The 25,956-nt window shown below is 43.8% G+C and overlaps 1 protein-coding gene across 2 annotated transcripts in view; it reads right to left on the reverse strand.

Moving 5' to 3' along the window:
- Positions 1–25,956, reverse strand: part of Lar (tyrosine-protein phosphatase Lar) — a 356,161-nt gene that overhangs the window by 125,028 nt on the left and 205,177 nt on the right. For both annotated transcript variants that reach the window (XM_071594169.1, XM_071594168.1), the window contains exon 2: positions 9,677–9,862. In XM_071594169.1, coding sequence (XP_071450270.1) covers positions 9,677–9,862 — 186 coding nt within the window. The remainder of the gene's footprint in view (positions 1–9,676; positions 9,863–25,956) is intronic.

Below are 25,956 nucleotides of genomic sequence, written 5' to 3' on the forward strand. Positions count from 1 at the left end.
AACGGCCTAAGAAATAAAAAAGATAAGATAAACATTAATGCAAGGGTATACACGAGAGCATCTAGTGGAACAATCCACCAACAAAAGGAAGTACTTTAAAAGAAGGTAAGACGGGTAATAGCAGGAAAGTGGCAAAAGAATTGCGTTAGGCACAGGAGGTTTTACAATTGGGGAGTTTAATGGGAGAACCTTGTGTAAATACGAGTAAGTATGGATAGTAATAATAATAATTAAATAATTTAGCACGTTCGATTAGAATCGGGCAATTTATTATTTAAATTTTTTGAGGTACCTTATTTTTAAACCCCCAATACAATTACGTTAACTTTTTTTTACAAAAATGAGTTACATGCCCTTCCTTTCCGTCTTTCTCCCCGTTCCCACTTTTATCTTTTGCTAATAAATCAATCCAATATTTCCCCAATCGGTTCCTAGTGCAGATATTTCCCAATTTGTTGGACTCTATGAAAATATCCAAGGATACCTTCCAGTTCGCGTCTTTCCTCCTCATAAATTGGTCAATAAAACAACTCTGTGTATTGCCGCCGTGTCCATCATGCATTCACACGTCCCTCCGGTAAGTAAGGATGTCGTTAGTGAATACTTGTATAATATGGAGCGTAGTTTAGTACGGCTAGAAAACGTGGTTCGCTGAGGAAACGAATTGACTGGAAGTCATTTAAATTTGGGAGCTGAGAGAAGAATGGAAGAAGTGAAACGGACGGAATGAAAAACCAACCAGTGCTAGGCAAGACGGAGAAAGAGAGAAGGCTATTGGAGAAATTCTAAAGCTAGAGGAAAGGTGGATCGGGGGAGATGTTCGTATAGCATTGCGATGAAACGTTGACACATTGGTAGAAATGAGATTTTTGGGGAAGCGAGATAGCCATGATTTATTGCAATACTGTGATATTCGGTTTAATTGGTACTTAGCGCCGTGGCGTGTTTTAGAAGAGCAGCAGCAATTTGTGCAGAGCGGGTCCATCGAAGATCTACCCTGATCCAACGGACTATTGTTCATAATCAAGTTTCCCGTTGCGCAGGTCCGCTCTAGTCTAGGCAGAAGGGTTTTTCAAAATGAAGGCTTTAAAGATTCCGGCCGATAGGGCAGGAAACTCACTCGCGGATGAGCACTGGAGGCTGTAGTCCCCGCAGCATGGTGATGAAATGGGGGGGCGCAGAGAGTGGGCAACGCCGATATCCGACCGAACGCATAAAAAAATAAGCCACAAGCACCCCTCCAACACAATTCCGCGGGAATGACTTTCCGTTCTGCGCTAGAATTAAGCAGCCAATCAAATCCCTCCCGGATCGGCGGAGGAAGATGCACCCGGAACCAAGCTTATGAAACTATTCTAGATTATAATGACGCCCCCCGGGGCGGACGGATGGAGGAGGGGGGAAATGGTGGATATCAACACTCGCGGGAAGGAATTAGGAATGGATTCGTGCAGTCCGCTTCATTTTTTTACCCATTGTCCTTTTTTGGTCTCTCCCCCGCCCCCACTTCCCACCAACACCTCCTCAACCCCACACCACCGGCAGAAAAAAAAAGAAGGCGGATTCTCGGGCATGTTCTCTTTTTATCGAGGCTTGAAAGGCAAGTGAAATCAGGTTCCCTGGGCGTGCGATGCGTTTGCAGCAGCGTGGAATGAAAATTAAGTCCGCTGGTGGCTCAGAGGGACAGTGATGAGCCCTCCGAGGCGAGTCCCGCGGGCTAACAACTCCGAGGAAGTTACACGCGGTTCAAGAGGCGCCCTGATTGAAAAGAAGCGGGGAGATATATTATTTATATGTGTGTATATATAACAGCAAAATGGTAATACCCTAAATTCACGCTCCAAGTGAGAACTATAGCAGTCCCTCGTTCGCATTTTCGCTCTCCCGTCTCCATGAGAGATTCATTCTCTCGCGTTGGGAAAGAAAAAAAAAACAAATACCTGCACCCCTGCGAAGGGGAAATGTGTCATTGTCGAGAGTAATTAAAGATGAAATACGTCGCGGTCAGAATCAGGGCCCCGCGCGAGGACCCTCGGACATCTTTAATTAAAGGCGACGCCTTTCACGCATTCCGCATGCTGCGAAGGGAATTAACATATTCCACCACGTAAAGATGTAATACATCCTAATACCCTTCACTACAAAAACAACTCACTTCAATTCCGAATGTATCTTCCCTCCCTTCAATTCGTCCAACATCTCCATCCTATTCCTACCCCTTACTCGTTCGCCCAGCATTCTCCCCTCTACCACAGTCTTCAACATTCTACGAGTGTAGACTGAAAACTAATGCAAACATGCCTGTAGACCACAAATAAAATGACCTTCAGAACCACTCTTTGTGGCATGTGGAAGTAACATTCCCCCTCAACACGCATGCGCAGGTTTGAGGTCGTTGCATTCATCCGGTGAATTTTGAGAAGCGGATGTATTGAGACGTGTTCTAGTGCTATGTCAACAGGAGTTAAACAGTAATTAATTCACCAATTAATTTAGCTCAATATTGCTGTAGTTTGATTTCGATTCACGAAAGACAAGTTTATAATTAACAAAATTAAAAACCTTATTTGCTACTTTTCGAAGTGCACTGATGCGGGAATTGCTGTGCGTTGACAAGATAATGACATTACACGTGTATTCTCGTATAAGAGGTGTAACTAAGGAACAATAAAAGATTTCAAAAGAGTAAATACGATAAAAACCAATCGTGTTCCTCCGTATAAAAATAATCTGATTTCAGAAAATTTCTTAAAAAACGAGTTATAAGGGGGGAAATTCTTAAAGCGGAGTCAAAAGTTACTCCTAAATCATTTAAAGCGTTAACCCGATTCAGCCTCAATAGGTTTAAAAAAATAAGAACTAAGTTCATTGAATCAAATTCACTTGTATTCATTTACATTCAGTTAATCAAGCCCAGTCATGTGCAACACACTTATCATTGTCCCTTCAAACCTCACGCACGGTTTAAGTGAACAATCTCTGTTCAAAATGTTGGCACCGAAACGCTAAGACGGGGGAAGACACGGGCACTCGGTGAGAGCGCAGAGCCGGCCCCGGTGGATACAAGAGCGTAACTCATAACTTTCGTAACTCAATGTGCAGAATGCATGGCGTTTTGATAGGGTAGGACATGGAATTTGTCGGAATTCTGAGACACCTCTCATATTCTCTTGACGACTGTCATTCGCCCTACTTCGCGACCAGGAATGACAAACTCCTCACAAGAGTAGTAACATTCAGATTGTTTCCTTACTTCCGCTGATCGTGGCCACAACGGTAGTTACGGCGACTGCTAGTTCCCTTAGAAGAACTGGAAGTTGCCGTGGCATTGCAAAATGTTAACATTTCAACTAGAAATTAAAACAAAAGAAATATACAAGTATTGTCCATCGGCGAAAAAATCCGGATATGAAAAAGGAAACATCGTTGAAAATACCAAATGGCCAACTAATGAAAAACATTAAGCGGGTGAAATTGCATTCGGATTATATCTTTTCACTATCACCAAACGACTTTTACCTTAAGTTGTATTAACTTCAGCTTATAGAACACATGATGAAAAACGCGAATGAGAAGTCCAGAATTCGGTGTTAGAAAGAGCGTTGAGGAGATGATCCGTGTAAGGCAGAGTTGTCCATTATCTCCTGTGCTATTCAACATATACATGGGTATGAAATGATTAGAGAAAGGCATTATGGGAGCACTGGAGATGGAAATTAATGTCGGCGGAGAATTCACAACATCACTTAGGTTTGCAGGTGATCAAGTTTTTTTTCGTCAGTCAGCCAAGGGATCACGTACAAGTATTGCCGAGTACAATGGAAATTCAGGGCGAGATTATAGATATGGGATGAGAATCAATATACATGAAAATAAGGTTATGCGATTTACCAGAAAGAAAAAGGCGAAGCTAAACATTAAAATAGGAGGGCAAAAACTAGAGCAGGTAGGACAGTTCACGTATCTCGGAAGTGTTTTAGATCTAAATGGTCAAAGTGGTAGTGACGTAAGGAGAAGAATTGCGCTAGGCAAAGAGGCTTTCACAAGGAGGAGGGAGTTGATGAGAGGGACGTTGAATAAGGATATTAAGAAAAGATTCGTAAAAACTTTGATATGGAGCGTAGCTATGTACGGCGCGGAAACGTGGTCATTGAAGCAGGAGGATAGACGTAGACGAGGCTTTTGAAATGTGGGTGTGGAGAAGAATGGAGAAGGTGAAATGGACCGAAAGGAAAACAAATGAGTGAGCACTAGGTATGGTGGGTGAGGAGAGGGGTTTGTTGGGAGTAATCCTATGGAGGCAGGAAAAATAGATGACGGGAGTATTGATCGGCAGTGGGATGTTGAAGACTGTAATAGAGGGGAGAATTTTAGGCAAGCGAGGATGGCACAGGAATGGGATAGGGATGTTGGACGGATTGAAGGGGAGGAAGATGCATGCAGACTTAAGGAGGTACCTACCGTAGTGTCGGATGTCAGGTTGTTTTGTTAAAACAGAAGGGAATTTTCGCGGTACCGTTTGGCATGGCGAAGCGAAGTTTATGTATTTCTCGAGGCTCCACGACGAAACAGATTAATTTCTCTGTTGGATGAAAACGCTACGCTTGCTTTCGTTAGACGACAAAAATTGCTATTGTTTCCTGAAATGAAAAACTAAACACCCGAAGTTTCCTTTGATGCTAAGCGTACAACATCAAAGGTGCACCCCAGCCATTCACCTTCTGAATGGCTTGATTACATTTTGAAAGAGGCAGGATTCTCAACTATTACGTTCCCAGACGTCTTCGCAAGGAGGAGCACTGAGTAAGCGTCCATGATTGCATTACACGTCAATGCCAACAGTACCGATTAAATTAACCCTGCTTTCATGGAGACCCCCATTTCTACTCGCGAAAGCCCAACCATGGCGACATGGGCATAATGACCAAACTACTGAAAGGAATCACTCAATTTGCTGCTTAGTCCTCCGCTGTCCTTTTGGTTGTGACCCGAGGAAATAAAAGCAAATTCACATTGAATACCTAATCTATCGGTTATTCCGAAGGGGTGGGAGACATCCACGCGGGATGCTTGTTAACTAGAATAATTCGGTCCTCAGCCGTGGAAGCGTAATCAAAGGAAAAGCTAATCCCATCGGACATATGTCAAACATAAAAGGAAAATTTCCACCACGACAAAATATTGCGCATGGGAGATCCTCGCTTTGCAAAACATATTCACGGGGTATAATATGGGAGGCTCAAAAAAGCACGCGTGTCGATATGAAAAACAAAACGAGCACGGCCGGATGCGGTGGGTCTAGTGCATCCGGAAATTCGTTTATTAGGCCCACGGCACAAACGCGCAGGCAAGAGAGATCCGACCAAGAAAACGAGGTTATCCGTCATTTTAATTAAAATTTCGGCCCGCGTTGAAAATGGAAGGGTAAAAAAAAAAGCGTTTGCGCGAGTGTCCTCACGAATCAGAAGTAGGCAGGAACGACATTTACCCTCGGGAACGGCCGTTGGGGATTTTGATGACATTTCGGGGAAAAATCACGCCCCTAAAAAATGCTGAATAGTCCTCTCGGAAATGAATGAGAAGTGCGGTAGGGGTTGACGGGGTGGGCGATGTGAATGGGGGGTGGGGGGGTGGGGGTGAGGAGGGAGTGAATTGGCGACGCGTCCCATGATTTGATCGATCAAATTTTTTCTCGCGTTCGATTTCCTGCGACAATAGTCTTAATTACGTCGCCGGCCACAATGCCAGGGGCGCCAATTCCGGAAAAACGGGCGCCGACGGAAGCTGGCTAAGAATTCCACTAGGGGGGAAGAAAAGAAAGAAGCAACCCCCTCGCTATTCGTTGCCGCATCCCACCCCTCCCCCATTCATTGGGGGTGACCGCGGGGGTGGGGGACAGGGAAGACGCGGAGTTTTGAGGGAGGCCGCCGACCTTAAATTACGTTCGGCCTTATTAATACACCGGCCCCCTTTGGTAAGCATCCGCAAGACATGAAGTCGTGTTGCCTCCCCCTTTTAGATAACAATTGGTCATCAACATATACAGCAGGCAACTTTTCCTGAGAAGGGCAGAGGGGTTCAGGATTTGACTGGAGCACGCATTATTGCGTCACACAAGTGGAAAGCACGGTTCTCCCGATCTTAGAATGCTTGTATGAAAACCATCGAGAATATTTTTTTCCTGATGTGACTGTACGTCGCAGTGCGCTCGCACCGCGGTGGCTCGGTGGTGAGGGGTCTCACCTGCAACACGCGCCATGCGCCAATCGCCTGCGAGCGTTCGATTAGGCTAAATGGTGTTTTTGATTGACCCTGACGAGTGACTAGCCGCACGTGTAAAATTCAGAGAACGATTGAACAGCGGTACGCGTACGGTTTTTGGATGCATTCCCCAGCCTGCGAGTGAATTTCTCCGCCCCCATTTCCCACTTTCGGTAATTTTAAACCCTAATCCAAGTTTTTTTTCGTGACTGCCGGAAAGTGCGATCGACTTCCACCGGTATGAAGCTAAAATATACTCGGCATGCTTACTTCACCAAACGCAATTCTTCTTTCACTGCCGACACCATTTCTTAGGGTGTAAAACTTGCAAGATGGATTCTGCCCACCCTAGTTCCTGCCGGCCGATTCAAATGTTTAACTAAGCCTTCCTGTTTCTCGAGAATTTCATTACCTTCGATACGTTATCATCGATTCTCACCCCGTTCCTATCAAACTGATTCTGTCGAGCGCTTCAAGGCGATTGCAATCATATCATCGACTGGCTAAACCACAAAATCTAACCCATTTGATGAGTTGCCCACCAACTTTTATTCACGTGGAGAGCTGAAAAGCGCGGAAGATAATGAACAACCCTGCCTAACTTCCCTGCGTATCACTGACACACTCAACATCGACGTCCGGGAGAAATGGAGAAGGGGGGCGGGGGAGGAAAGCAAACAACATATTGACACCGATTTTGTGAAATCATTCCTTGCCGAAGGCGTGAAGTCGTATCGCGGGATTTGACATGATACAGCGAAGAAAAAATTAATAAATTGAAATAGAGAGAGAGAGAGAGAGTTGAAATATCGTCGTTCAATGTTTCGGTTCCTTCGCTTTTTTTTATTTGAGGCGAGGAATATTTTCCGTCCACATTCTGCCAAAGCGTTATCGAGCCAGAAAACGAATAACAACACAGCAGCAACATGGGAAAAGGCTGAGTCCATAAAAAGTGAAAGTGGGCAAGTGCTCTGTTTACCCGTAACTAATACACAATGGCCGATGAAGGGAGCTTTCTTGTTTGTCACCAGGGAAAGAGGGAGAGTGAGAGAAAAATGACATTGGGCCGAATTCACCGACAGCTGAAACCTCCGCGCGCTCATACTTAATTCAATGCAAATGGCGCCGAAGAGGACTGCGAAAGGATAGCAGAAATAAGCAATCCTAGTTCCAATGCGACGCGAAAGTAATAGTAGCGCCTGCAGAGCAGACGCTTAACGCGGAGAAGGAATGAAAGGGAATTTCGGAAGACGTTATCATTGCCACAACAATTTAAATAATAAGAATAACACTCTGCAGTGAATTCTGGTATGGCAGTAGTCATGCAAAATTTTCCTGGGCTATACGGAATTCCATATAAAAGAGATTCAATTTAAAATGTGGTCACCGTTGACTACGGCAACATATTACGAAGGTAATTATCCAAGATTTTTTTTTAAAAGTAATCTACCGGTAAGGTAGGTTTTAGGATGGACACAACTACCAAACAAATATTTTATTACTCCTAACAAAACACAAAATCCATCATCCTACTCTATATCAGGTCCCTCTTCATCTCTGAGTACTTTCTTCCTCCCTTCATCCCGTCCAACATCCCTATCCTGTTCCTTCCCTTTCCTCTTTTGCCCAACATTCTACCCTCTATCACAGTCTTCAACACCCCACTGCCGGTCAACATCCCCTTCATCCACTTTTCCTGCCTCCATAGGATTGCTCCCAACAAACCCCTCTCTTCGCCCACCATACCAAGTACTTCCTCATTTGTTTTCTTCTCTGTCCATTTCACCTTCTCCATTCTTCTCCACACCCACATTTTAAAAGCCTCCAGTCTACGTCTATCCTCCTGCTTCAATGACCACGTTTCCGCGCCGTACATAGCTACGCTCCATATCAAAGTTTTTACGAGTCTTTTCTGAATATCCTTTCTCAACGTCCCTGTCATCAACTCCCTCCTCCTTGTGAAAGCCTCTTTGCCTAGCGCAATTCTTCTCCTTACGTCCCTACTACTTTGACCGTGTTGGTCCAAAACACTACCGAGATACGTAAACTGCTCTACCTGCTCTAGTTTTTGCCCTCCTATTTTAATGTTAAGCTTGGCCTTTTTCTTTCTAGAAAATCGCATAACCTTTGTTTTATTAATATTGATTCTCATCCCATACCTGTCGCATTGAATTTCCAATTCACTCAGCAATGCTTGCAGCCCCTTGGCTGACTGACAAACTAAAGCTTGGTCATCAGCAAACCTAACTGATTTTACGAATTCCGCGCCCACTGGTGGTGAAAATCGTTAATGATGGGAGAAATTTGTGTAAGCGTGGCAGTACGAAGGAGACATCGCACAGTTTGGATGTAAATGCGAGAGAAGGAAAGTTTTCAGACCAAAAAGAGATATTCTGGAATGTGAAATGTGTGGTTTAGGAGTATTTTGTGGCGTGCTGGACAGAGAATAGAAGTTCAGCAGTGCGAAATATTTCTGTGCATCGAAAAAGAACTCTAACCCGGTTGACCACTGTTAATATGAACTGATTTTACGTATCAGCACACCGTAGGGCTGTTACCCTTGCGGAAAAACAGTGACCGCATGCACTCGTTTTCCGTCGAATAGATCACAACTTGGCAACAAATAGGCGTGAATTATGGATCGAACACTGGTCCTCTGGGGGTAAGAAGCCAATACACCATCCACAGCAACAACTCGATGCAATTCACCAACTTAAATCCTCGAACTTCATCGTTGGACTACAATTGTTTGGTCAATGCCACCACTAGTAAGTACATTGCTCGCATTACCATGTAAATACTACACACTATACATTTTACTGGACCTTTTTTCCGCGCCCTACAAGACGGACTATATCCTGCTCGTGATTTAATGGCCCAAGAGGCGAGGCGAAAGGGGTAATGAATGCATGGGAGCCACTGAATAGGGGTTCAGAGGGTAACTGCTCACCATCCGGCATTCATTCGGATTGACGCTGTTGGTTGGGGTGAGTGAGAGATCGAGGGATGTGCATCTCGTGTGGGGGGGGATGATGAGATGGTGTGGGCACAAAACCTCCCTTAAATGTGTCAAAACAACCACCACTCCCCCTTATTGCTCCTCCTTCCCTTTTGGATCGCCGCGCCCGCATGCACCAACCCCTCCTGGTACGAACAACAACTCCTCTTATAGTGTGCGCTATGGACTGAGCACACGCACTTGCGCAGTAGAGTGTCGGGGTGAGATCATCGCGATCTAAGTGTACCTCGGACCTAGGGTTAGGGCGAAAATGACCGACAGATGAATGAAACTACACGTGATAATGTGGTGTCCTTGGAAACGTGTTACCCCCGAAGCCCAATAATTAGGAACTGAAGCGACTGACGACCGATGCCTTCAGTCCATGGGGTAGGTCAGAGGTTATGTGAGAATTACCTTGCTCTAGGGTGTGGTATCTGGGCTGGGCTCGGATGTACAGAGGCACCATGTCCCGCAGCCAATGGAGCTTGGGCGGGGGCGTCCCAGATGCCTCGCAGAGCAGCACGGCGGTGTGACCGATCTCGACGACCTTCGTCGTCGGCGCCTGGACGATCCTCGGGAAACCGCCGGGTAGCTTCTCGTCTGAGGAAACAAGAGAAGGGTTAACATCAGAACATCGCAATTTACTGAGGTCCAAACAAATTTTAGGGAAAACAAAATCATTTAACCTGATTCCTCTCTCTTCTTCTGAGTTTAAAATTAGCATCGTAACCACAATCTTCAACCCGAAGTCAAGACAATTGCGGTAGATACGGTTATAATAACAGTAGCGGAGTTAGACTGCTGAGGCGCAGACGACTGTTTGAATATCATAGAGGAACATTACTTTTTCAGGTGTAACCTTGTGGAATTCCTTCTTGAGGATGATTAAAAATAAACTTTGTGAAAATGGTCGTGTGAAGTATTCAATCTTAATGTGGAAGTGAAAAGTTTCTTTTTTTACCCTTATCATAGAGGAACACTCATTTATTAACCCTACCCAGGATTCGAACCAAGAGCACACGATTTCTAGACGGTTGATTGAGAAATACACTTTTCGAAGATGCCTCGGGAGCTTAACCTGCTTAAGCACTGCGTCATAAATTGAGAGATCCGGGTTCGAATCCAGCTCTAATCGAACGGTTCATTCACAGAAATACTTTCCGTTTTTCCTCTCGTAATCACGTCAGTCAACTCGCGACTCTGGTAGTCTCGAACAAAACAGGTACTTGAATAAAATAACCTTGAATGGGGGCGTCTAGTGATATCGCCAAGGATTATAGCAAGGAGAATTCCTAGTATATTCATTTTACATACATCCTGAATTAAATACTGAAGATGTCCATGCTAATCGACGACCAAATACCCTTGCGAATTAATAAAAGTGTATTTATAGCGCCAGGGTACAATTATCAATTAATATGAAAATTTAGGCACAGGAATCATCCTCGTAGTCGTTTCATACATCTACTCTAGACAATACCTCGCAAGGGCGTGTGGCAAAGGGGTGCTAAGATACCATACCAACAAAAAACATGCTATTGCACTGCACGCCGACGTTAATGTAGTCCTTAGGATACCAGATTTCAGGAAACGTACAAATTAGTCGTCACGAGACACTGCCTATTCTAATGAAACTAATTGGTGCCCAAGTTTCTGAGTTGTCAACCCCGTTAAGGTCACAGTCATTCTCACTGACCAGATAAGCGGAAATTATCGAAAATATCGCATAAGGGTTTTTCATGGCAAGAGGTGAAAGGAAGGGATTTTGATGAGGGGGTTTAGCGGTGCGAAGCATTCCCCAACAAGTTAGTGACGGGAAGCAGTGAGCCAAGGGCACACACCGCTGGTAAATAGGGTCAGCGGGGAGGGAAGGTCACGATTGATTTCTGCTCTCGCGAGTGACTGCCGCCATTTGAAATGGTTTCCCCGCGATCCATGCGTTCGCTCGGCAACACGGCCGAACGGCCACCTGGCGGGGCACCGAGACAAAACAGTCCTTCAGGCAAAACGTTCATTTAAACCGAATTACTGATAAATCATCAATTGTTTTACGCTCTATAGAATGAAGTTTTGTTATGACAACAACTCGGAGAGCCCGAGACCAAAGTACCTCGGTTTTCAACAGATTCAGGCTTGAGGTCGTGGAAGTTCATCATAATGAAATAAGGACAATTTGCACTTTTCCACAGTTTATTTAACGCACGACGCGTTTCAACTCACAGAGTCATCATCAGGTACAAGAACGAGGTCTTGTACCTGATGATGACTCTTTGAGTTGAAACGCGTCGTGCGTTAAATAAACTGTGGAAAAGTGCAAATTGTCCTTATTTCATTACCTCGGTTTTATTGAGGAGAAACTGCAATCCGATCAGTTTTCGAGTTAAATGTCCTAGTTTGACACTCGGATCTCCTTTAGCAGGTGTGTAGCACCGTACAGACCGGGAAAAGCCAAAAAATAAATTTTGAAAAGTGAAATTCTCAAACATGCATGATGAAGTTAGTAATATGAAAAGCAAAAGAAAGGATACGTCAGCAATGAATTCAATACGTTCGAATAGAGCTTGAATTGTACAACCCGAGAATTTAAAGAAAAAATGAAGATAGCACGTTTTTAAATTTTAATAAAGTCCGTTTTGACCAAAGATCCACTTAAGATTTTATATTTTCTACATTGAATTATAGTTCTATAAACAGGCATGTCCCACAGAGAAACTCTGAAATCATTCATTCTGCATTATTTTACTGCGAATCATTTTACATGTATTAAGGAACTTCTGCCAGACTTATAGTATTCCTATGACGTGAAAAACATTTTAATTACGATAGACCGAGTATGTTGTCGAGCGCAACATTTACCGCGCTATGTAATCTGGGGGTTTTATACACGAGCTAAACTACAAAGGCTGCGAATTTCCGTTCACTCCGAGACGAATACTTTTCAGCGATCGTATCGGCGATCACTCACTAGTTTCAACGAATATATATGAACAGTATGCATTGGGAATGAATTATAACGCGGGAAGAGTTGGGAGAGAGAAACCTAGGGATGCAATGAAGAGTCTAAAATGCTGACAAGTGTGTCCGTGGCACGAATGGGCGAAGCGAAGTTTTACCGGAAGGATATTCCAGGAATGAAATACTTCAGTTCAAACTGTTTTTCGGATGCTCGCGATTAAATGAAATTTTAACCGAGGGAAAAAAAGAAGTAACTTCTTCCTGGGGAATATTCCCTCGTGATTCGCCTGTCCGTTCCCATCGTTTAAATACTTGTTCCTTCCTAGTTGCAGGGACGGGAATATTAAACCCCGGAGAAGCATATCTTATTTTTGGTCCTCGATGAAATCATCATCATCTTCTAAAGGCGGAGCCTTGTCGTTGCAGCCATTGATCTCTCTCCATTTCCATTTGCTTCAATTCATTGTATTTTGCTACTCACAGAGTACTTTTTGAATAATCTATACATTTTCCTCTTCCTTTTTTTCCTGTTGTTTTCCCCTCCATTATATCTTCCAGGAAAATTGTATGTCTGAGAAAATGTCAAACAAATTTAATTTTCCTTTTCTTCATCTCCTTCATTGCATTCCTGTCCTCTTTAATTCTCTCTTTGTTGCTTTTCTCGTCCGCCCATCTTGCTCTTGTTATCCGTTTCCAAATCCACATTTCCATTGCCTCCAACAGAGCGAGCCTTTTCCCTCTTTCTCAAAGTCCAAGTTTCGTATCCATATAATAATTTACACCAAATAAACGTTTTTAAAAATTATTTTCTGTTTTCCAATCTCATATTCTAATTTCCTTAAAGATTATTTTCATTTCCATTGCCTTTTTCGCCTAGACTATCCTTTTCACTGCAGAGGTGCATCTATTCGATGGAATGCCGGCCGAATAGGATTTCAATATTACCAGCACCCATTCGACAAAGTCTCGATGGAATTTGAACTTGGATTCAAAGCAATAGTCGCTCACGTGTTGGCAAAGCCTGCCGGTTATTTTTCATTGCGCACGTGTGTCGCGTTTGAGTCGAACCTTCTGTGAATGCTGTCGTATCAAAGAGTGAAATGAAAAACTCGCATTAGCGATTTTGTACAGCTCCTCTTTGAGAATAGTTTTCGTTAAAACCATGGAATGGTTTTAATAATGAAGCATTGATGGACAGAAAAACAAAAATAATCCGGGAGTTGCAAAAAACTTCTGTTCGGTAACAGCACACTCATTCAAAGTATTCTACCAATTAAAGAGAGAGAGACAGAGAGAGAGAGAAGATTCTTTGAATAGAGTAATACTTAAAAACACAGTCCATATTATGTATGACGTTTCGCGTGGACGTTGCCTTCTTCACTCTATACATACATGATGTTCTCCTTTGGCGCTAAGTACTTCCCAACTGCGCTCATGCCGCCCAATAAGCCTATTTACGAGTCCTCCACAGACAGCTTACGCAACGATCTCCCTTCCCTTACGACCTTATAATAATCACCAGACTTCACCTCCCCACAAGGCCTCTACCCATCACCTCCGGATTTCATCAACGGCAACTTCATTAATAACGGCATTACCAATAAAAGACTATTAATCAATAGATTTATATTAATTAGACAACTTTATCAGAGGAGGGACTTACTAGCTCCGGGTAAAGACTGTCAGATAAAAATTGATTATTATTAAAAGGTAATCTACCGGTTAAGGTAGGTTTTGGATGGACACAAATACAAAATAAATATTATTTGGCTCATAACAAAACACAATCAAGCCACCAACTCTACATCAGGTCCCTCTTCATCTCATCTACATGTACATAATACTCCGCAAGCCGCCGCAAGGGCGTGTGGCGGGGGGTGTTAGGTCACCACCGGTCACAGAAATCACCGAGTACTTCCTTCATCCCGTCCAACATCCCTATCCTGTTCCTACCCTTTCCTCGTTTGCCTAACACTCTCCCCTCTATTACAGCTTCAACATGCCACAGCCGATCAATACGCCCTTCGTCCATTATTCCTGCCTCCTATACTCTACATCAAATGAAAATGGCCGAAACACTCACTCCATTACCCTTGTAGTTGAGAGCTCCTTATCTGAATTTCAAATGATCAGCAGGTAAGCATAAATTCTACGAATAGGTTTCACCAAAGCTCTCCCCGATTGTACGTTCATCGATGCGATCGGTACATCGAACAAAAAAAACACTCAAAATTGCTGAGTGAACTTAAAAAAAATTATTCTATTCCATTCTATTTAGCCTATCTTTCCCACATCGGCGGGTTTGATTTTGGGCACAGATATAACCATAAGTGCTACCATTCCACGTCCTGGAGACAGAGCAGTCACGAGGTTCAAAAGGAAAACGTTGAAAAGGGTGACTTCAATTAAAAACGGCCCATAAGGAAGCCCGTGAGTCACAATGACGTCGGGCGTATTTTTTTTTGTCATGAGGAATGGATCGAATGCGAGAAAGAGTGGGGCGGGTGCATTTGCTCACCTTTCGAACGGATAACGACGGCGCTGCGTTGTGTGAATAAATGAACGTTTCGTTCGCGTTATGACCACCTTTGCAATCCAGGCGGCTGGCTACTCGCGGGTGAATATGCGCGCGCGTGCATTGCCATTGCCTCAGAAACCATACGACGCATACGCCGGGACTTCAGTTTTCCTCGATTACTCGGGGCGCACGCGAGTTTATTGGGAAAAGAAAGAGAATTTTCCGAGCATCCCACATTGGGGAGAAATCATTGTGAAGAGGAAAAAACTCCGAATAGGCCGCGATAGGGCCGAGAGGTAGCCGAATACCAACGCGGACAATGCGAGAGATTATATGCGCTGCTATCCTTAGAATAATACAGTACGGAACACGTCAAAAACGGCAGAAGCAAGCTTAGGGATCCCTCAAAAGCACTAATCTTATCGGCGATCTTCTTCCGGTATGATGCAAGCAGGAATCGTTTTACTTTTCCCTTAATACGAATTACTTTTACCAGAAATGAAGTAATTTTTCCAATGATTCGCACGTGTAATGTTGACGATTTTGAATTAATAAAACGGCAATCATTTATTTATCTGTTTGCTATTCTTCAAATCATTACTTTATCATTTTCATTTTTTATCGAATAAATCGATCAAAAAATATTCGATAAAAATATTGCCTCGTGCATAAAGGTTATTTCGGATTATTTGTTCACGATTCGGTCTCAAATTACGGTTTTAGAGTGACGCGCCTCGCGGATCGATGAGGGATCGATCACTGCAATCGTTCATGGAAATAGCAGTATCTCTTCGCAATACTTAGACTCAAATGGAAAGTAATTATTCCGTCAAACATGGCGGAATCCATTCTACCTATTGACGGTAGGCTTCGGACGGTCCCTAATTACTTACTTCTACACATGACGAGAACTTACACCACTTTGACCAACATTATTTCCTACATCTTTGCTAGCACCTTCTAATGGCTTCATTTCGTCTTAAAAAAACTATTCCAAACTCTTCTCTTCGCTTTCCTAACACCATCTCTTCCAACACGGCCTTTAACATTCTCCTCGACCTCTGAACACTTCCTCTACCCAAATTGTCCATCTTCTTCGGGTTTCATCTTGTGAGGACAATACATTCGACAAAAATCCATCATTGGAAGATGTAATGGGATAACGCCGGCGCCAGTGATGATAACCAGTCGTTTCAGCGCACCTCTCTCGTCCTCTGCCCTTTTGGAACCACTCCATCGACGCCATCCGCCCTAGCATCGAGGAAAACTCGACAGCGCATACCGGTCGGCAGTCTTACCTCCCCCACAGACGGGCCAAAAAAAAATTATCACTCGCGAAACGGAAGTAAAAGGTAATGTCGCGGGGCGTAGCAGAGTGCAACTGCGTTCTTTCCTTCTCGGGGGAGAGGTGTGTGTGTGTGTGTTTCCGCGGAGGAGCGTGAGGGGGTGGGGGGTTGGACGACGAGGTCCCCGGAAGACATTCCACGGCCCGCGCGCATCCAATCGTTAAAATTCTCGCCGCCAGGAGGCGGGCGGTCGCACCACCCGCCGCCAAACTAGCACGACGCCGCGCGGGCCGGCAAATGTCCCGCACCGACAACGACGCTCCCAGAGAGGCGGTGCGCGAGAATGGGATTAAAGTGGCAGATGGGGAATGTGGCGTCTCCGGGAGGGAGGGGGGGAAGAAAGCGGGTCGCCCTACCGAAGAGGCGTTAAATGGCGGGGAAGGGAATTCGGAATGAGAGAGGGAGCGATCGCAATGGGAGGAATGCCGGACCTGGCGAAGAAACAGAAGTTCCAGCAGGTATGCATCGCCGAGGGAGGATCCCGGCGGGAAAAATATGGCGATCATCCCCCGTCGCAACCTTCCCACCTCCCCCCACCATCCCACCGTCACCCAAATCTGGCGCACATTTGCGCCGCGCTACGTGAGGACGCGGCAAAACTGCTTTGGACACCCACCACATTCCGTTCGTGCCGGAGTGGCGAGGTCATTTGCACATTTCCCCGACCCCTGTGCCTTGACGTTCGCAGTTTTGATGGCACCGAACTCTTGGGATTAATACAATAATAATAAAAGTGGGGATTAATTAAAAAAAAAATATTAAAGCTTGACCTAATTCAGACCAGAAAGGTTCGAGAGAATCCGACATTTATGAGTTCCGGGGATTCTACGAGTACATTCCGAGAACACCGCCTGGTTCCGACTTTGTTTTCCGATCACCACAGCAGCTAACCAACAATCAAAGGATTGATTTGAGGAAGCATCCCTCTAATCTCATCCCTGTCACAATTAGCCAATATTTCCATTCCATCAAAGCTCCCTGAACCGATATTTTCCCTTAATTCCGTCTCGGAGTTCATGGCTCTCTTACATATTTCCTGGACTTCCTCTTGTTAGCCCGACTTCATTTCTTCCTTCTGTTCACCGTACTTTCTAACTGTCATAGGACAAAAACTCACTACTTTTCAAAGTATCCTCTCCATCTACTTCTTCTGCCTCCTTCAGATTTAACAACAGATACTTCATCTCATCTCGCACCATATTTACAAGGTTTGCATCAAAAGTATCGGTACCAATTGTTTCTTGAAGTGACTGTACGTCGCAGCGCGCAGGGTTGGTTGTTGTGAGTCTGACCCTCAACATTTAAATCGCATTCCCAAGTCTCATAATCACACATTTGAATAAAATACCAATTCCCTGACCAATGGGTTTCAAAAGAACACTCTTTTATTTATTGGTAATCATGTAAGTACGTTGTTACCGAAATTGAAAAGAGGACATCCACAAATGAATCCCGTGTAGGTTAATGAAATTGCTAGAAGCCGGAATGCAGTTAAACTGGAGTTTTCGAGTGGCACACGGGAATAATATAAACGTTACAGAAACGAGTGCAGCTAATATTTGCTATAAGTAGGGAGTACGGAAACTAAAGTTTAATGCAACTTTGAGAACAACAACGATATCAAAAATAAACATGAGTGGTGAAAAAAGTCACGGAACGCATTTTGACACCATAAGATGTGTTTTATGTTCCGAGGAGTCTTAAATTCGCGTTAGATATTTTCAAAGTACGCACACTGAACAGTTCGAAATCCCATAAAAACTGTACATGGACGCCAATATAAATTGTACGTCTTTTTTATGTGACATTAGCTCAGGTACTGGACACATAAAATACGTGAAAATGTAGTATCAGCGATCGTAAAAACGGAAATTCGACAAAACCATCCAGAGGAGAGGAAAGATAAAGTAGTTTCCCGGTTGGAAACCTCCCCGAATCGCGACTGCCGATCCTTGAAAGGCAACGACGATGGCGAACCCGTTAAACATGAATGGAGAGAGAGAGAGAACGCAGGAATGGGAAGGAGTGGTTTTATGAAAGCAAGAGGGACCCTTTTCTCAGTTATTAATTCCCTTAATTTCTTCCTACTTCTACTCCCAGAAAAAAATGCGCGACCACATGCGAACAATTGCTCACATCAAAGATATGTACATAAAAGCCAAATCACTCTGGATGATTCAACACATAACGATTGGAATAAGGATTGATTCCCTACCAATGCACCCTCATCGTAACACCCCTTTGAATCTAGGCCCCACTAGGATACCTTGGAACATTTTCACTTGAATTAATAAGATCATCATTCACTGAAACAGGGACGGACAACCTCTGTTCATACACAGGCGGGAAGCAGAGGTATTTTCCGACAATCCAGACATTTTAAATAAGCAAACATTATTTAATAAATTTAACAACAAGGTTAATTTTTTTATTATTCCAATTCAAAGCCTAATTAATGTGAAAGTTCAAATGACATTCAATTTAAAAAAAGTCGACGGTCGCGGGTCACTAAGCCTATCACTATCATACACTAAGCCTTGCCGCTCTCGCCATAAACCTCCCGTCCCAATCACTTCTTCCACGAAATTTTCCCATTGCGACGTACATCCATTCTTTCCATAGTCCTTCGTGAATGAGATAGGCCTCGGCCGAACTAATAAAATAAACTTGCCTTATCAGGTAGGTGTCCTAAAAATTTGATTATCATTTATTCTGTACACCTAAAAAGGCTTTCCTTGTCGTAAAACTTCTTCCAGCACACGAGGGCCTCTCTTTGTCAACTCGCTCCCTTTACTATTCCCGCATTTCGGCGATTCCTCTTTTCACTCTTCCCTCCGATTGATTCCAGCTCTCTCGACCCCATGTGTCATCACAGCCCTCAAACATACATTTATTTTGCATATGATTCCCTTTTTTTGACATCAATAGTCAACTACAAAGAGTATGGAATAAGGAAAATTGTTTGACTATATTTTAATCAGTATTGGTTCCAGATAACCACGGCAAAAGATCAAACGTTTCCCGGCATTAAATAGGATACAAGTTAAAACACACTAATTTCATTCAGTAATATTTTCCCTTTGTCGTTCACAGAGACTCTTCCATATTCTTATCAGATAATGGATTTTGAATTCTATCTACTACGTGGTTTTGTAAGCGGGACCTTGAGAGCTATTTTCTTTTGAGGGGCGACTGGCCTTTTTTAATTCAAAATCATTGTGTAACGGACTCGCCTCGCAAAAGGAGCAGCAGCGGACGTCTCCAAAGAGGATTCGATGCATGCCTCCGCTGATCTCTGAGGCTTTTGAGCGAGACGGTCCCGCGAGTCCACTGAGGGCGCCCGCCACGCATGAAAGAGATTTTCAAATGCTTCGGGTGACGTGTGCGGAGAAAATGGAATATGTACGTACGACTACATTAGAAAGCTTGTCCCGCGTTGCTAAAAGGGACGGGTGGACCCTCGCTCGGCCCCATTAAAATGATACGACGAGGCCCGGATTTCCCTCGGGCGAGAGAGAGAGAGAGGGGGAGCGAGAGAGAAAAGGGAAAGTTTCCTGGGCTCTTCGCATTAATTAACAGAATAATAAAACATTTGGTTTGGATTAATCACAACGAACAAGAATAAACACTCAAAGCGCATTCAATATTTTTGCAATTAGCATCAAAAGCAAGAGAGGATCCCCAACTGAGCACAAAAGGAAGGCAAACTTTGTGTTCCGTGCGGGGAAAAACAGGGAAGGCTCTCCCCGCCCAATTTCTGAGAATGCTATACAAAAAACATAATCTATGACGAGAACACGTCTAAAAAAAAAAGATTTTGCCTTTCAAATATCCATAACATTGTAATCCATGATTTTAAAAGTCCATCAGTTAAAAATGTTAAGTTAATATACTTGCACCGGGGCGATGAGGTCAATAAAATTCCCTAGTTTTCTTTTGAAAAATCTGTTTCTTTCCCGCTTCTCGGAAAAGACCACGGATACGTTTTTATCGGATGTGTCCCGACGCAGGACTGCCTCTGCTTCGCATTCGAGGCTGCCCCTCCATCCGCCTGTCGATGAAAACGGATGCTTTGATACCGTTCATAGGAGAGCAGCGGCGCCGGACGACATTTTTTTTTTCAAATTTCGTAGCGAGTTTCCTCCTTTGAACTGCTCAACTAACTTTGAGCAGGTCGCATTAGAGTACCCTACAGTCTTTTTGATCGATTATTTCTCTGCGCATCAAAGTACCTACGACTAACTTAACGCCGGCGGATATCTCACAAAGAAAACATCATTAACACAGACCGAGAATAGAGGAGGGAACACGACCGCATTTGCCATGAGAGAACTGGGAATTACTTTCACTAAAGCAAAAAGCCTTAATCACCTATTTTGAATGAAAATTCCCGGACTTTATATTTTAAATTCAACTCCACGTTCCTTCAGCTTTTGTGTAAGTTTCAATGCTATAATTGTTGGAGCGTTTTTATCTTCACCGCTGAGTCGAAAAAGGTTTACTTTTGCTCATGAAAAGACGGAATGAGGATTTATTGCAATGCAAGGTATCGGGGAATTTAGAAAATTGTTATTCTGGTATGTAAAAGTGTAAAATAGCAAAGTTCCTTAGACATTATAGACAGTTTGCAATGGTTTCATTGTATCTATCGTAAGCATCCCTGTGATCGGTCAAGTAGTAAATAATAATACGAGGACGGTTCAATAAGTACCCGTGTAAGAAATGAAGAAACAATTATTTTTAAAACATTGTTTTTTTATTTTTCAACATAGTCCCCTTTTAGAAAGATACACTTCTCCCAACGTTCCGGCCATTTTTTTAACCCCTCCAAAAACTAGGATATGTCGAACTCTCCAAAATACGCCTCTGTCTCGGCGATAACTTCCTCGTTTCAGCTAAATTTTTTTCCCGCGAGCCATTTCTTCATGTTAGGGAATAAGAAAAAGTCGCAGGGAGCCAGATCGGGTGAATACGGGGGGGTACGGCAGCAATTGATAACGTAGTTCATGCAGTTTGGCGGCGACAACTCCGGATGAATGTGCTGGTGCGTTATCGTGGTGAAACAGCACCTTCTTTTTCGCCAAATGCGGCCGTGTCTTCTTCAATTTTTTTTCAAAGCGGTCATAACTCACTGTAGTATTTCCCAGTGATCGTTCTTCCTTTTTTCTAAAAAAATCCGTGAGGATGACGCCATTTGCATACCAAAAAACCGTCGCCATGACCTTTCCGGCCGATCTGACCATCTTCGCCTTCTTTGGAGCAGATTCACCGGGAGAAATCCATTGTTTTGATTGTTGCTTAGTTTCTGGTGTGTAATGATGAATCCAGGTTTAATCAACGGTGATAACTCGACGCAAAAACACCATCTCGCTTAAATTGCCGCAAACACTGCTTCGAAGTTGACATCGGCTGGAAAAGCCGGATCAGCTTATTGTCTACCGTGAGCAATCGCGTCATCCATCGGGCCGACAATTTTTTCATCGCCAACTTATCAAGCAAAATATTAATTGCCGTTCCGGTCAACACACCCACGGCCTCTGCTACTTCGCGCATTTTTGTTCGTCGATCAGCGAGAATCATGACGTGGACGTTTTGAATGATTTCCTCGGTAACCACGTCTGCCGGGCGTCCTGGTCGCTCCTCATCAAAAACAGATGTTCGCCCACGTTTAAATTCGTTGAACCAATATCTAACCGTGGTCATAGATGGCGAAGTGTCCCCATAAACGGTATCCAACTTTTCTTTTATCTCTTCGCATTTCTTCCCATCCAAAAATAAAAAAGCGAATTACTGAACGATACTGCTCTTTTTCCATCTTAGCGAAAAGCACGTAACAAGTCTTACTCGAATGGCTGCCAAATCCAAACTAACCTTTAAATCAGCCTGAAATTTGTTTCACCCTCGTTCGATAGATGGCAGCACACGATGACAACATAAACTTCCCTCAGGAACGCCCTTTTTCGTCAAACACGTGTACTTATTGAACCGTCCTCGTAATCAGGAGACCGCGTGTAGAAATCGGAGCTACGGACAGTCGAGTTATAAGTGGAAATTTCTCGTGGAATACGTCAGGACGACCCTTAACCACCTGTGTTGACGACAACATTGATCGTGTGCGGTCCCTTGTCCTCACCGATCGTCGAAAAACTGTCCGAATGATAGCTGATGAACTGAATTAAGGAAAATCAACAGTGCACACTATTTTAACCGAACATGATGGATGGATCCCTCACCATGACAATGCACCTGCACATTCAGCATTGATTGTTTGCCATTTTCTAGCAAAAAATGCCATCGTCATTCTTGATCATCCTCCTTATTTTCCAGATCTCGCCCCCTCTGACTTTTTATTATTCCCCAAAAATGCAAAAATGAGATGAGGGGACATCACTAGGAAGATGTGGACACAATAAACGACGAGAAAACTAAAAAGCCTAACTGCCGAGGACTTAAAAGGGTGCTTTAAACTGTGGAAAGGAAGATGTAATAAGTGAATAGCAACGAATGGAGAGTACTTTGAATGGGACAAAATCGATGTACACTAACTTTCACAAAATAAAGTTTTTATTGCCTCAGTTCGCGTATTTATTGGGCATCCCTCGTAAATTTAAAATTTTCGACTAGCAGCAGCTATATATTAATAACCTGCGCCCCTTCATAGAATTTCGTAGAATATTTAGGCCAACTTTCCCAACGGTGGTCTCCCAACCCTTTCGAGTACCACTGCTAATTGTCCGGAACTGCCAATTCGTCGAGCGCACTTGCTAATTCCGCAACCCGTTGGATTATCTATAGGTCGACCAACCATCGACAGCCTGGTGGGCGCACTCGATGCCTTAAAGCCCAGCGAAGAGTAATAATTAAAAAAATATAAAATAGCGAATTAATCATATTTCGTATTCACATAGACGATACCCATTCAACAGCTAAAAAACCGATTTAACTCATTTGCATGAATACAGTGGAAATTTAGGCGGGGTTTACAAGTTTACTTGAGATTAGTCCCCGAGGGAAATGAACAACGTTGTGCATTGGTTCATCTGGGTCCATAAAAAATGCCTATATCAAATACCAACGAGTTCAAAACTCACCGACAGGCTCAGGGCAATATCTTGCACCTCAAACGAAATAATCCCTCAGAGAGATTTCATCTAAAGTCCATATTAAATGTGTTTCTAGTCAAATTAATTCAATGAAAGCATTCTGCTAATCCTTCAGTTCCTCCCCCCTTCACTCCATCCAACATGCCCATTCTATTCCTCCCCTACCTATGGTACCAATAAATAAAAAAAGCATACTTTACTGAAGGCGTATTCTCGAGGGTCACTGATGACTTAGCGAATCGATTGAACTTCTTCACGTTTAACCTTCATAATTTCCTTCTTCAATTCTCCTTCGAGTCCAAAAAAACCCACTCCCTTCCGTCCCCTGACATCGTCCTTTCTTCTCCCTCATTCCGGTTCCGCCAACAGCAACCTGGTCTTCTTCCTGCGCCCACCTGGGACGTTAGTTCCACTCTCCGCCCATTTCTCCATCCTTCTCCATCTCGCTCCGTTTAACAGTAAGTAAGTTATAAAGGAACGGTATATACTTTTCTCCGATTACTAAACGACGCGCTGACATTAAGTAAAACTTGTGGAGTGACAGACGCACGAAGAAGGCGTAACGAAAAAAAGCAGAACCTCCTGATGGCGAACGAAACTTCAGAGAGAAAAAAGTACGTTCCGAGAAGGGAGGAGGAAAATTCTGAAATTCATGCCGCCATTAGAAAAGAAATGAATGCATATGCGTGCGTAGACAGGTCGAAGGAGGCGTCGGGGGGGGGGAGGTTGGGAGGTTTCCCCCGTTTCGCGACACGCCTCCCCGCGCGCCGTTCTTCCACCTAATGCTATTCATTTCGGCGCTCGAGCCTGAAAAGCGCGCTTCGCTCTTAATGCACTCATTCCGAGCGCGGGAGGACATGTCTACCCGGGGCGGGTGGAGGGGGAATTGCTACGCCAGAAGTTAGGGGTGGAGTGTGTGGGGGGTGGAGTGTGTGGGGGGTGGAGGGTGTAGGGGGTGGGTGATTAATAGCCGTGGCGGAGATAGAAAAAGTGACGCTGGCTGGAAATGGATTCGCCAAATCCAAACTGCCAAAGGAGCGTAGGGCACGTTCCGAGTCGGGCGATGGAAAATTTTTGGACGTCAGGGGAGGGGAAAAAAAAGGAGAATAGCAAAATGAAAGAAAAAAAGAATTAGCAGGGAGGAAACAAAGCATCCCTCTCTTTTTGAGGACTACTCGCAGTCCTGGATGGGAGAGGAGAAAAAAATTCCCTATTTCGTCGGAAAACGCCGACCCGATGTCGAATCAAATTAAGGAACATGCGCTTTTTTTTATATATACCGAAGAACTAAGATAAAAAGACCAAGTTCCGGATAATAAACGTCAAAACTTTGCGACACGCGCGAGACTGCGATTTTGCGATAGTAAAAAAAATCAGCGCTTTTAAAACAAAAGAGTGTCCCCACTCCGGTCTCTGCTATTTCTTTTTGTTGGACCAAGATAAGAGTGCATGACAATTACAAAGTTGGATCCTGAATACTCTCCATGGTGAGGGGGGGGAGGGAAATTCTAAAAGTGATTCGACTCTCCGTTCTGCACCAATTTACGCCGAGGATTCGAGGCACGGGCTAAGTAAGGAAGAATACATGAAATCTTTTGACATCGCGGAAATTTTATTCCCTGATGACACGTCAGTTTGGATGGACTGAAGAGATAAATACCGCTCCGATAAGCCTCGTTTACCTCCACGTTCATGACTGCGTCCATAAAAGTAGTACATGTGGGTAATAAAGGTAGCTATTCCGCGTTAGTTTACACGCATCGACGACCAAGCAAGTGTCTGGGAAATGACGCATCGCATTGGGTGGAGCGAGAGAAGAATCCTCCGGCGAAAGAAGGGGAGATTTTTTATTTTACACACCGAGAAGAATTCTTCGAATTTGGTCACTGCTTCAGTACGACCTTTTTATTACTCAGCCTCACTCAATGGTGCTGAAATTCATCGTATAAATGGACGTAATGGAAAATAAGATGACAATAAATGATTTAACTGTCGATTCAAATAGAAGATGTGGTTTTTAACCATCTGAAATAAAACCAAAATTAAACTACCTCAGATTACGATGGAAGGATGATGCTATCAAAATCTGCATCAAAAGTTAAATAAATAATCCCAGCCGTATGAAAATTTCACGAATAAATCGTTATCACTAGTCCTCAAAATATTTGGATAAAATTATTTCCGGTTAAATAGGCCAAAAAAGGATGCACGCATGAAAGCCGATATGAATCGAGGCTCTTGCTAATTCCTATTTTCTGATTGTTTTTTGTTCCTAATCAAAGGATCGCATAATTTTTACATGTGGCGTAGTTTCGGACAGGTGGTAAGCTTGGTTGCTGACACGAGATTGGACAATTTGACGACTTCGACTCCAAAAATGGCCACGGCACACCTTTCGAGTCGCCCAAATTTCTTAAGGCGTGCCGTGAGAAGCCCCATTTGGACGATGATGGAAAAATAGGGAAGGTAAGAAAGAGACGAAAAACATCCGTGTGCATTCTTTACACCAGTGAGATCATCCCACTTCGGAACGGACCTTTAACGAGAGCCTTCCGCCACGTTCAGAATCGACGCGCTTAGTCCAGGATCTCGGCGTCCATTGCAGACGGCAAAGGGCTTGACCCTCCGACTTGGGATGTCGGGCAGACCAATGCGACAAGCAGTTTGCATAAGAAGTGGGATCATTTCTGTTAGTGTTACTTGTATTATCTAAGAGATAGTTCGATAATGGTGAGGCGTGGTAAGAATCAAACTAAACAATTGTAAAAACTG

This window comes from Hetaerina americana, unplaced genomic scaffold, assembly GCF_022747635.1.
Source record: "Hetaerina americana unplaced genomic scaffold, ioHetAmer1.1.p SCAF_6, whole genome shotgun sequence".
NCBI lineage: Eukaryota > Metazoa > Arthropoda > Insecta > Odonata > Calopterygidae > Hetaerina > Hetaerina americana.